The 14,424-nt window shown below is 33.4% G+C and overlaps 1 protein-coding gene and 1 long non-coding RNA gene across 3 annotated transcripts in view; one reads left to right on the top strand and one right to left on the bottom strand.

Moving 5' to 3' along the window:
- The window catches only part of LOC115209507, a 630,823-nt gene that overhangs the window by 291,962 nt on the left and 324,437 nt on the right, over positions 1–14,424 (bottom strand). The window contains exon 3 of one of the 2 annotated variants that reach the window (XM_036501200.1): positions 7,139–7,235. The exons of the other annotated variant lie outside the window; for it this stretch is intronic. Within the exon in view, the coding sequence (XP_036357093.1) occupies positions 7,162–7,235 (74 nt within the window). The 3' untranslated portion in view covers positions 7,139–7,161. Of the gene's footprint in view, positions 1–7,138; positions 7,236–14,424 lie in introns of those variants that run through there. 2 annotated transcript variants of the gene reach the window in all.
- LOC118762523 lies at positions 522–13,109 on the top strand. The gene is made up of 3 exons (XR_004998279.1): positions 522–532; positions 981–991; positions 12,970–13,109. It is a non-coding gene; the product is annotated as an uncharacterized LOC118762523 (long non-coding RNA).

Here is a 14,424-nt window from a genome sequence, read left to right as displayed (position 1 = left end):
AATTTTCTTCTTTTGTTATGGAAACCAACACCAACAAACTAAATTACTTCACGTATAGAAAATTTAGGAATTATTGGGTTATCATGTAATTTTCCAACTGCGTATAGGTAATTGGAAATAAAACTACACTAATTTCATTTTCTTCAACACACAATTGGATACTTAAATTGAATAAACTATGTAGTTGAATATTTTAAGATATATTAGTATCCTGATATCAATATATATCTTAACAGTCAATATATTTTACTTTGATTATCTGATAAAAATCGATTATCTCTTTCTATGTAGTTTAAAATCCTCCGGAATCAACTTTGCCTTTCACCCCGCCGAGATCGATGAAATGACATACAAGTCAAAATACTGTGGGTCGATGGTATCGAAGACTGCCTCCTCTGAAAATTCCTTGGGTTTGTGCCTAAATTAGAATATTTTATTAGCCTTGAAAAACGTGGTGATGAAATAATGCCGTGTTTACTTGTAAATCGCATTGTAAATCGAGAGAAAGGCCAAAGAAACAAGGTGCATCTCTGTACTCCATTGGAAATAGTAGCTAAACCTCCAACAAATTTAAACTTACAGGTTAAAAGAATGAACATATCGGATCAAAGTATTCCTGGGTACAGTCTGAGAAAAACCTGGACTGTCATGCTTGAATATCTTCATAGTAGGGAAGTCCCCTACAGAGCTGATCTAGGATAAGCAAAAACGATGACAACTACATTTATAATAATGGCAGCAAAGCAACAATTTATTTAAATATTTGGGACTAAAGTTTCAGTTGCAGTGTAGATGTGTTCTTTCATTCACATTTAACACTGTGCAATTGCTTTTTATCTGCCATCTCAACAGTATAAATATTCCCTCATTCAAACATCAAATGCATTTTAGAAGAAACTGTTTCAGAATTAAAAGTTAACGATAAATATTTTGTTCCTGGTATAGAAAAACAATTTCGATACGTAGGAGAAAAGTAATAGAACGTTCATGAGTTTAGTAAGAATATGAGTGATGTGAGCAATATTGAATTATTGTAAAACTCAAGAAAATGGAAACTAAGCTCAATGGCTGTTATTAAAGTTGTCATCGTTTCTTCTTCTTCTCCTCCTCCTCCTTCTTCAGCAGTCCGGGTCGGCATTTGACTGAGCAAACTTACTATATAAAAGCATGAAAAGGGCGATAATCTCAAGCTTTCTCAGAATTTTATTTAATACGGACTACATTATCTAATGTCTACTTTTTCTCTTGATGTAGTGTAATTTTAGGAAAATCTTGCTACTTCTAAGCATGTCGTGAGACCATGTAGAGACTCGGTCGTTGTCTTATAAGCTCGTTGCTTGTCAACTAATGCGCAGAACGAGTCTTCAAAGTGTGTAAACAGTGAATCAGCAAAAGTCATATAGAAAATTATACAAGACACATATATGATATAACATTTAGTATTCAGCGATAACGCAAAATTGTACACACGGAATAAATAAACAAAAAAGGGTAAGATATAGATAAATATAATTATCATTTTAGTTTTATTTCAAATTTGATAAACCAACCAACAACGGTAAAACAAATTTAAAATATGGCGGAGGAGGAGAATATAAAAAAAAACACAAATGGGTGGAGAAGTAGATGGTAAAGGAAGAAGAAGAAGAGGAAGAAGAAGAAGAAGAAGAAGAAGAAGAAGAAGAAGAAGAAGAAGAAGAAGAAGAAGAAGAAGAAGAAGAAGAAGAAGAAGAAAAAGAAGAAGAAGAAGAAGAAGAGATGCATTAGAATTCAACTTTTACTAAGTTTGCTTAGAGGCTAGCAAATTAAATTTTAGGGAATAAAAACATAAAATATGAATAAAGTAAATTACTTTTTGTGAATATATATCGAGATGTATATTATATAACAGCGTTTTCTACATGAGAATCAATATCAAGGAAGCAACAAGACATCTCGCTGCTGAATGAAAAGAAACAATAAAAAAACTAAATCAAGTTTCAATTTATTCACGTACATTTTTAAATACCGATATATGAATGTAAATTATATCCAAATCATTTTCGAATAATACACACATACATACGTAGTACATACAAAAGCAAACAGATATATTTACATGTATATACAGTGTATGTGTGTGTGTGTGTGTGTGAGAGAGAGAGAGAGAGAGAAAGAGAGAGAGGGTGTGGGTGAGAGTAATATTTAGAAGTATATTAGATCTAAGTGAGTTTTAATATAATTTAGACGCATCGTTGTGAAATTCGTAAATTGTCAGTTGTCAGATTTAATCTAAGTAACGAAATCCAACCACAGAAAACATAGTTACGTAGTCTTCATTAATTTCATACGTAATTAGTATTTTATAGGCAATGGTTAGTTAAATACGATATATTAATTACAAACAGTAATTAGGTTTTCTTTAAAAGATAACTAATTTATTATTTCAAGATATCGTAAATGATAGTCATAAATCATATAGGTCTACTTCGATCAGTGTTGTAACAGAAATAGTTTAAAATATTTGAGACTTTTGACAAGGCACAATACCATATTTTCGAGCGGTTGGTGGATATAGCTAATTCTAGCAGAGTTCTGGACATTATTATAAGAAAGCAAGAGAGCTGAGTTTTACAAAGCGTAAGCGGTTAATATGATACAAAACATTTAGTTACCTGGTCTACAATTTTTTTTTGTTCTGCTCTAATATTGCTTTCTTATGTTGACACAATGTGTTCAAATATTGTTGAACTATTAGGTTATTGAAACCAAAGACTATAGTCCATAGAATAGTCTCGATTATTAACTTTGTGTTTATGTTTCGTAGACATGCAAATTTGAAACAGACAGAATTTTATTAAAATAAAGGAGGATATAAATGCACAATTCTGTAATGTGTGTAGTCCAACGCCCTGATATTTCTGGTACAATTATGCAGCAATATTGGAAAACGCTGTCAGTAATATTAAATGATAGTACTTCCTATTGTAACGGACGAAGGGCAATGTGAAGTTATCAGAGTTGATAAAATAGAATATCTCAAGCGGAGTGAGTATCCGGAAACATGGGCAATGGCAGCAGCCGCTTGACTGGTATCAAACTATCGATGATTTTTACTTAGCATTCGGAGGAACTCCGACATGCAGATCAATCACTGTAGTCAGCTTTAGGTGCCAAAAAATTGCATACATGTTTGAAAACCGGATGTCAATGCATTAAGTTATTGTACTTCTAATGTTTCAAATTTCTCTGTAATATTTCCGAGTCGCTGAGTTTCTGTTTTTGCTTTCTGTATATATTGATAGCTCTTCAGTGCTACAGCGCTCACAAAGTCCTACTGGCATTGTAATGGCCAGTTGTTGCATGAATAACATTACAAATTCAATATGTCTTAATATTTTTATGGAATATTTAATCATGGTTGTTCGGTCATCTATTTGGCATGAAACATTATCATTCACACTAAACAGAGAATTTTGATTGAAAATTCGCTGCGGCGTACAAATCCTCTAACCAGTGGTTAAAACTTTGAAATAATTCTATAGAAAACGGTTAGATTATTCTTATATCTGAGTATATAGAGGAATGCTACAACATTAATATTGTGAAAAATTATCAGTTGGCGATAAATCGTTCCTTTCACACTTTTACTAAATTATTTACTATTGTGGTCTGTAGAAAAGAGAAAACCAGAAACTCGAATGCGTTATTATCAAATAATCCGTACATGAAAATCCATACGTATATATACATAGTACATATGCAGATTCATGTGTGTATACACACACACACATACACACACACGACTGACACAAGTAAAAGAAAAATATGTATATAATTTCCCCATTATTATATATATATATTCTCATATATATATTTTTTCAATTACTTATTTCACTCATTTGACTGCAGCCATGCTGGAGCACTGTCTTTAGTCGAAAAAATCTACCCCAGGACTTATTCTTTGTAAGGCTAGTACTTATTCTATCATTTCCTTTTGTCGAGCCGCTAAGTTACGAGAACGTAAGCACATCAAGCTCGGTTGTCAAGCGGTGGTTGGGGACAAACTCAGACACACAAATACATACATAAATATATACATACATACATACATACATACATACATATATACATACATATATATACATACATATATATTTACGACGGGCTTTAGTAGAAAACACTTGCCCAAGGTACCAGGCAGTAGGACTGAACCTTGAATGATTCGGTTGGGAAGCAAGCTTCTTACCAAACAGCCACTTCTACGCAAATTTATTTATGTATATTAGATATATATATATTGTTGTTATTATTATTGTTGTTGTTGTTGTTGATATTATTATAAGATATGGAAACGAATGTTTTATACCTGGTAGCTTGCTGGTGCAGCACGACCACTTTCACAATGTTCGTTATGTATTTGGTTAATGAGAAAATGAGAAACGGAAGGTGGAAGAATTTTTATTAATCACTACAATTGTTTCAACATATCTAGCATCGATCTCTCACGGGTGAGATACTTTACAGGTGGGTCAGATGCTCCCGAACCAGTTGTTAAGTATCTTATTAACCATATATATATATATACATATATACAGTAGTCGCACATCAGATAAACATATTTAGAACAATGCAACGTTCCAAATATGTATTTATATGTATTTTATAAGTATTTATAAGCATTCATCATCACCATCTCATTGCATAATCACTTAAAACTAAAGCAGTCGTCTACCCAATCAGCTTGAAATGTTTATGAACTAAATTGGTAGTTATTAATGCTTTTAAATAAATGTAAACCACCTCATTGTTCTAATTACTCACAGTTGTTCTGTCAGATAATCTGTTATGTGAAAGGTCGAACAAATCTTTTCGGTTTCAACAAACTACTACTACTACTATTACTACTACTACTACTACTACTACTACTACTACTACTACTACTACTACTACTACTACTACTACTACTACTACTACTGTATATAAATTCCCTACTGAGAATGACCAAGTTAAAAAATCTGGTGGATCTCTCTCATAAGGGAATTTTACATTGCTTATAAATTCTATATTTGGAAGGACTCATATTAAACTATGTTGGTCTTTCGGATTTTACTCAAAGGATATTGGAATATTGCATATATACTATTATGCCTATAAAACGGATTTACAAATTCAATACCCATACATAAATTACATCTATTAACTTTCCGCCACCTCACTCTCTATTTGTATCACATCGAAACTAACTCTGACTTAATTTTTCCACTCACACCGTCTCCGATGAAGGGATATTATTAATTAATATCCAAGAAATAGCTGTAAGACCTGTCTATAAATGCTTTGATATCTATACAGCCTTGTTTGTTTTTATCTTATTACGCAAAAAATTCTACGTATATATATATATATATATGTATATATATATATACATATATATATATATATATACGTGCGTGCGTGTGTGCATGACAGTGAGTTGAATAAGAATGTAAATATATTATTCCTATATTAGTATTAATCGGAAAATAGAGAGAACACTCTGTATTTAAAGAAGACCTAGAATAAGTGATTATGATAGAAAACCCGAACGTTTCGCGTATTTTGTATGTTGCATTCTTTTGTGGCACCAAAAATTCATTGACGTACTGGATTGTGTTCATATCAATTCCATTCATTAGAATCAAACTCAAGTTCTTCCCTAAATTATAGTGAGTATTTGTGTCTACATATATGTCTATGATTATATGAAAAAAAACAATTAAATCAACCTTCCAAAAGATACGCCAGTCGTATCTTTTAACAGCAAATATTTAAAATTATAACTCAAATGCCATTCATATCAACGAAACACACACTAAAGATCAATGACACACATTTAAAATCCTTGACGAAAGCATATCATTTATATTGCTATCATTTATATAAAGTCTGAGAGACTGGTCATCCAGTTTAACGACAGAAAATGTTTTAGTCCCTCAAAGATGCTGAACTCCACAAGTACGCTCAAATGCAACGCAGTAAAAAGCACTGTTCGTACACCTGGGCCGATACTACCACTGTGCTTACGGACATCCACAAAAGACCATTCGATTGATTGGCATTACATTAATAAAATACATGATATAGTTTATGCCTTCCATCACTCTCTGTATTGCTATCATTACTATAATGATCTTTGTGCTTGTACCTCCTACAAATCTCAATGACTATAGGCCCCTTATTCCTCCGACTTTTCGCCAAACATGTTGTGTTCAACGATCCTGGCCGCGCATTTATCACTACACCCTATCGTTTCTGTCTAGAATATCGGCCCTCTGGAATCCTTCTCCCTGCTCGTTTCTTTCTTGCAGGCGTTAATCTGCATTGATTTAAATAGAACATTTAACAACAACAAAATTATCCATTTCAGAGCACCAAATATTATTGGCAGTGCTTACTCTCATCTCGACAAGTAATAAATACATATATAATGTACATGTATATATGAATGCAAAAGAGAAAACAGGCACATTTTAGGAAAATGATAAATGATAAAGAAATTGTAAAGAGTGAAGAAACTCGTTTCTACAAACATTTGTATTACAGATTATGTTAACAGAGATGAATTGCTTAAGTTGAAACAATAAGTTCTATTAAATCTTTGAATAGCATTAAGAAACATATGTTGCCTTATGTCTTATTCTTTAATCTAAGAACAACGTCCCTGTACACATGTACATTTCTTCATATATATATATATATATATATATATATATATATATATATATATATATATATATATACATGAAAATGTATATGCATTTAAGTATGTGTGTAGAGGCGGTGAATAGTAAACACTAAAATGGTATTAAATATATATTGAGATAGTTTCATGTGTATTTGAAGATACTGCACTACATATACGACAATGGTGAATCTGTATAAATGTTTGATTCATGCATAGATACATACGGCTATGGTGAAAGGGAATGGAGAGATTATGTATAAGTACCGTTTATTGCATTATGAAACATGCAAAATTTTATTAAAAAAGCTACAAACAATATTGCTTAAAAACAGACTGATGAAAGTCTCATGCAACTGCTTATTGGCATCTTCTTTGAAACGATATATTTTAATTTTTCTTACAAGCAAGTAGTTCTTGCTTTTCAGCTTGTACTTCCATTTGTTATTTCTCTTCAATTATTTATAAGACTTCGAAAGTAAAACGTATTTACTTTCCAATGCAATGTATGGTAAGCGTGGGTGTATAAAAACTGTGAAGAAAAAGATCAAAAGTTTTATTGGCGTCACAGAGGTTATATCTTGATATGGCAAGTGAAATTTAGATGGTAATAACAGTCATGAATCATCCGGTTATTTTCTAAATATAAATTCCATTGAAAATATTGTATAACTAGAAACGTATATAATGTGTTTAGGTATATTTAAGATAAAGTAATCACATGGTATTTGAGGAACGTTATTTTTGTCAAACTCGAATTCTACACAAAGCATCCGCTATATTTTTAGCATGCAGTTTTATCCACATACGTTGGATCTAAAATACAATATATATAAATAGTTAATTTCTTATGTTGAAGGCTGTTTATATAGTGGCAAGTGCAAGGAAAATAATGCATATCACTTACTTATAAAAACAATTCGCAATTATTACCCGAATGAAGTCGTGTTTAATGATGAATCAGGTGATAAACACAAATATTACGATGATATTTATTTGTTTGATTACCAAAGTATTTTTTGAACAGTAATTATAGTAATCTGATTATTATTCATAATGATCTATCAACGTAAATATAAATTTTCCTTACTAATTGTATGTGAATAATAAGTACGTTCAGAAAGACAATCTCTTACAGGCTCTGTTTCGTTATTTACCAGATGATTTTCATTAATAAGCAGAAACAAATGAGCTGATTTTGCACCGACTCAAACTTTGGAATTCAATAAAAACTCAATAACTCTGGATTTTAATAGCCTTTCGTTCGCTTCATAAATCGCTTTAAAGCACAATAGTTCTATAATTTTCTAGTGGTGACTTAAGAACAAAAAAAAAAAACAGTTGCCTTCTTATGTTGATGGTGGATTTAAATGTTCATCTCACTTATGATAGTTATCAAATTCAAGTAGATGTAAACGAAACCGATTTGAAGAAAAGTAATATAAAAATATTCGTAGCATTGCTTAAAAATTTGCATTAAGACTTTTACAGATTTGTTTCAAGATCCACCCCTTTGAAGAAGAATTCAACATTAATGTCATCTTTAAAAATGCTATTTAATATATTTCTACTTAAAACAATATTGTTATTCCATTCTTGTTTGTTAAATATTAATATTTGCATGTGGACATAACATTTTTATATTACATCGTTGATATTTGCATTTTCATTAAGATCATTTAACATCGCTCAATATTCCAATAACACTTCCTATCTTTTTTGTTTTCATTTGTTAACTTAAAAATATTTTTTTATATGTACTTTCTAATGAACTAAAAATTGAAAGGCCTTATTTGCCCTACACTGTCATAATAAAAGTATTTGAAAGGTAGCAGAGCTGTACACGCACATGCGCACACACATATACTCACTCACACACACACACACACACACACACACACACACACACACACAGACGCACACAATCAGGAACAATTGGGATTCCGAACTAGTTACAAGGAACAGAAGTCGATTTATTGCAGAATTGATTATGATAGTTATTAATCACTTCTATCTGTAATGATAAACGTGCATGTTTTAAAAATCTCAGGGCGAAACAGTTATTATTTTGTCAGCATCTATAAATATGAATTATATTTACATACGTACATACATAAGCACATACACACATTATGGTATTAGATATATTATCATTCCTGCTACAAAAATCCAGTGGATTCATGGTTGGGTGTGCAACTACTAGAACCCATAATTTATTTGTGGGTGAAAAAACAATCTGTACTAAAAAGGTTAATGCCAAAAATCAATTAGAATGAATTACAACAATTTCAACTGATATGGGAATGGAACTTGGTCCCTCCAAATGTTAGTATTTGGTTCTTAAACAGAATATGAGTACCTCAATCACCAAACCTCTGCATAAACGGTCCTCCTATTTTCCCTACACTATACAAAGAATTTTGAAAATATCTAGGCATTGCAGAAAACATATATGTAGTTGATGTTAAAACAAACGAAGTGAATCGAGACTATTATATCCGACCACGAAAAATATGGCAGTTGGATCTTTCCTCTTGCAACAAGACAATATCCTGTGATGCATTAGAATAGTACCAGTGTTGATTCCAACATTTGGGACACTTGACTGCTGCGCAAAAGAAATCCACTCCATTAGCATAAAAAACTCACAAGATCCTAATATCAACTGCAAACTTTCGCATAAACAGTGATATGGACAGGCTCTAACTATGAAGAGATGAATAAGCTAAAGGCTTGAGATCAGTGCAGAGATCTTTCGAATGTCGTATAGTCTCTTTCACACAACATCTACTAAAGAACAGCAGTAAATATAGATACATAAATCTGAAAAGTTAATGAAACCACATCTTACATGTTGGCAGTGAGCTTCTGAAGCAGCACTTCTTTCTGACGACCTCCAATGCGATCCCAAAACATTTGGACAAAAATATCTCAAAGAAAACCATGTTGCGAAACGCTATGTACGTCAAGGAAAAACTAAATATGAATATGTTTACAGAAGACTTGAAGGCAACAGTAATATTGATTTCAAATTTTGGCACAAGGCAAGCAATTTCAGGGGATGGGTAAGTCAATTGCAACGACCCCAGTGCTTGACTGGTACTTAGTTTATCGACCCCAAGAGAATGAAAAGCAAGGTCAACCTCGGAAGATTTTGAACTCAGAACCTAAAGACAGACGAAATGCTGCCAAGTATTTTGCCCGGCATTCTAACGATTCTGCCCGCTCACCGACCTAAAGGCAACAATAATACTGATATGGAGTGCATTATTCCTGAACTCGTGACCACTACATCATGTTACACTTAAACGTGTATGCATTTACTATCCAAGAATAGTTGATTGTTACAAAATATCTAGTAGATAAAAGAGTCATTGAAGCTGTTGGAGCTCCAAAATGCAGCCGAATATGCAAATTGTGTCATACTTCTGTGGAAGTCATCACACGTGATCAACCGTCATCAAGGTACTAATTTCCAATGCGAAATGACGCTGTCACTAAAAGAATCCGTTGCGAAAAAGTTTGTCCTTGAATAAATATAGAGAATTCTCTGTTGTTAAACAACACATGAATTATCGCTGGAACCTTCCCATTAAAACGTTTACCAAGTGCAAATATATAACAGGCTGGATATTGGCGCTGGAATAAGCAAGATAAACTATAGAGGTCACCTGACTTGATGATATGAATATATCTTCGATAATCAAACAGAGAGCATTGTGAGATCTACTCATATAAGCAATTGGTGCATAAAAAGACACCCTCACCGAAAATCGTCTGTCATAAAATCACGTGATAGTGGGCTTTCGGCGTGTTTGACAGACGATTCACTTCCACAACGATCAATGCGTTGGCTTTTCTGCATCGAGTGCCTTTATGAATGAATCTCTCAATTCATGTTATGTTGGATATAACAAAACATCCATGCTAAATTGGATATAAAGATTAGCTTCCGCCGCTAAAAATTAACAATTACACACTAATTATCGTGCATTTGCGACTCCTCAGATTGATCGGGTGCAATGCTTTGTGTTCAACGTAGGTGTTTTCTTCCCCTCTTAAATACAAGTATATAATTTTCTTTAACATGAAATTGAATTTTCTGGAGCCATTGAAGAATGTGGTTAAGCAAAAAAGCTGCTATGTGCTTGTGAGTTTGCATTAAGAGACGACTACTGCTTCTTGATCTGAAGCTGATTGATCATGAATATCTGACAAATTTTGTTAATGCAATGCTCTTGTGATTTCAAAGGATTTCTTTGTATAGAGCAAGGTGTTGCTGAAAAAAAAGTAATAAACACTCTTCGATATAATTTGTTTTTGAGGAAGTTGTTTGTACAAATGTTCATAAAATGCTCAGCCTGTTATACAGTAATTATCTAATGATGACCGGCTTTGTATAGATGGGTAAAAAGCTTCCAAAGAAGCAGAAATTAATAACGGAGAAGATGCCAATAAGCAGTTGCATGAGTTTTTCATCAAGAAATATAAATATATATATATATATATATATATATATATATATATATGTGTGTGTGTGTGTGTGTCTGTGCATGTTTGTATGCATGTATGTGTATGTATGTGTGTGTGTGCGTGCGGATGTGTTTGTGAAAACATGAAACAAAATGTGATACGAACCGAAGTTAGCGTATATGTGGTAATGTGAAGAAGAAAGGCTGGTGCAATGTATCCTGTGTAATCATTAGGAAAAAAATAATATACATAACATTGTCAATGTAATTTACTTTTACTATGTTAACATTTGTTTTTCACACTTCTCTGTATATTTATGTTTTGTAATTTTTAAAATTTCGGTCCCAAAATAAAATGTAATTTGTTGAGTTGTTTATAGTATATATGCCAAAAAAAAAAAAAGAAAGAAAAAAAGAAATACACTTGAGATGTTTGTCGTAATCAGCAAAGAAAATTCATTCTTTCGCAAATATGTTCCGCATAGGAAGCTACCCTACGCACTGTGATTTCTGAAGTCATAAATTGAAATAAATCAGCAGTTTGAAAATAATGAAGAATTTCTAATTATTATTTGTTTCATTTGCTGTAACTTACACTGAATGAGAAAGAGCAGTTTATAAGTGCAGACTAAATACACTTCATTTTGTTTTATTCTCTTTATATTTTTCATTTTACATCGCTGTTTTCGATTAAGACCGTCATCTAAGGGATACACAAAATAATTGAGGATTAAATACACTTTAAGCATGTTTTGGCATCTATTTTTAGTAAAAAAAAGTAGGTTCCCAGATTCCCATGAAAGAGAAAATACTTCTCTTGTAGAAGAATTGAAAGATTTTTCCTATGTCAGCATAAAGTGTCTTTTACTGGGCAAAAATAAAGATAAAATTATTTCCTTCTTCAGTAATTGTTTAAGTCCACCTTTGATTATTATAGACAATAATGGGATACAATACTTTAAAATGAATTTTCAAATTCTTACAAAATCTTGATTAAATATGTGATGAGTAACAATGTCCCATTTATTTCAGCTTTATGCACAATCCCACCCCAATACAATCCCAAGGGTAAAAAACTACTTTGTTTGATTGTATTATGTAGAGTCTAGTAATTACTTGTAGTACCTCTAACACTTTTGCGTGTTGTAGCATTATATCATCTACTCTAACGAAAAAAGAACTTCCAGAAGAAATATCAAGAACTCCGAATTTCCGATGAGTTTTCGCAAAATGGACTACACTGAGATTTTACTGGATTACTGGATGGTTTCCGTGTTAAAGCTCCTAGCAGTTTGTTCACAGGTCCTTTTCCACTAGAGCAATTAATTTGTCCTGTGTGGTACAACACTTCGACAGTTGCAGCTAATAGTAACAGAGAGGATCAAATTTTGCAGGAAGCTCCCTCCAGTATGCGTCAAGCCTGTTCTTGAAGGCACTGACTGATGGAGCTACGACCACACTGTTTCGCAGACTGTTCCAGGTGGCGGTCACACGCTGTACGAAAAAGCAGCTTCTAATGTTGAGCCTGCAGTGTCTTCTCGTATTTCTGCCTTAAAAGTAGTCAAATTGGGGGCGATTGGTCAGTTATAGGCCGTCCGTATACTTATACATGTTGATCATATCCCCTCTGTGACGGCGATATTCGAGACTAGGCAGGTTTAGTGCAGCCAGGCGCTCTAGGTATGGCTTTTCTTTCAAGGATGCAATGAGTTTGGTGACACGCCTCTGAACATTCTCCAACTCACAACACACTGCCTCATGTCCGGGTTGCCAAATTGTGTGTCCATATTCAAGAATCGGGTGAACTAGAGACTTGTACAGCTGGATGAAGATAACAGGGGTGATGAAGTCAAATGATCGTCGGATGACTCCAAGGATTCGATTTCCTTTTGCAGTTGCTTGGTTTATGTGGTTGCTGAAGGTCAGCCCTTTGTTGATCATGACATCAAGATCCCCTCCACCCCACTTTCAGCTAGCTCCACCACATTTCGTTCCTCCTGTGAATCCTGACCTCTCGTGCAGTATTTCCTGTTCGTGTTCGTGTTCCCTACACTCAAGACGGAACACTTCTCGGGATGGAACCGCATTTGCCAGTTCGTCGACCACTCGTGGAGGCGATCCAGGTCGTCTTGCAGCGTTGCCATGGTCATATCAACGTCATTCCTTGCGAAGATCTTTGTGCCGTCAGCAAATAACCTAACGTGGCTCTGGACTTCACGTATGACCAAAATGACTTCGGGCTTTTCTTGGCTTGTGTTGCTACCATTTTCTCTAATTTCTTCTTTGCTTTACGGCATGCATTTGTCGCTTTATTTCTGGTCCTGATATAAGCCTGATAATCTTGCATATTCTTGGTCTATACAGTTTGTGCTTCTGCCGCACTGTTCTAAGTGTATCTCTATTGAGCTACTTCTTCCTTCTTGTTCTTGAGCCTCCCATCTTTGGTACATATTTCTCTGTTACTCTGTCCAATTCCTTGCGCAGCTTTTCCTATACCTCCCCAACTGATAGAAATTTCAGCTCATCCACCCATCTGATATTTTCCAGGTCTTTTCTCATCTCTTCTATGTTTGCCTTTGTAAAGTTGAAATATTCCTTCTTTCCTGTTTCTTGGTATGCATAAGACAAGCTGATGATCAATACTACATGGTCACTCTTTCCTTACATAAGACACATGCATTTCCATTAAGTTTAACAATGCCACCAACAATGCCAAATTGAACTAAATGTTGGATAAAATATTCTGCGTATACATCAAGTTCCTTGATTTCACTATAGTTTCTTACGTCACTTTACATTGTAATATTAGTACTTCATGCTTAACAATATCTTTTCGTACGGCTTCTTGGGTTTCCATCTGCACTATGTGACGCTTCTATGAAGTTCATAAACCTACTGACCAGAATATGTGTGTTTGTATGTCAGTATATATGCCCGTTTGAGTGCGCATGTATTTATCGTTAGATCAGGCTTTATGTTACTTTCCTAAGTAAACGACAATATCGAATCAAGCATTTAATTTCACGCATGTTAAAATTGTTTACAAAAAGAAAATCAAATGGCAACTTATTTTGTATTATTTGCCGTCGAATTTTGGAAAGTTTTATAAAAGGATGTTATAATACCATTATGAACTAAAAAGATGCTAACTTTTTCAACGTAAATCATGTTAGACATATCGAATAACATTTTCAGATAAAGAAAGACAAACGAATGGGACAATAAATAGACTTGTTCCTCTTTCTTGTC

The sequence above is a fragment of the Octopus sinensis genome, linkage group LG3 (assembly GCF_006345805.1).
Source record: "Octopus sinensis linkage group LG3, ASM634580v1, whole genome shotgun sequence".
Lineage (NCBI taxonomy): Eukaryota > Metazoa > Mollusca > Cephalopoda > Octopoda > Octopodidae > Octopus > Octopus sinensis.
The sequence above is the reverse complement of the archived record's forward strand: the minus strand, read 5'-3'. Positions and strand labels throughout refer to the sequence as shown.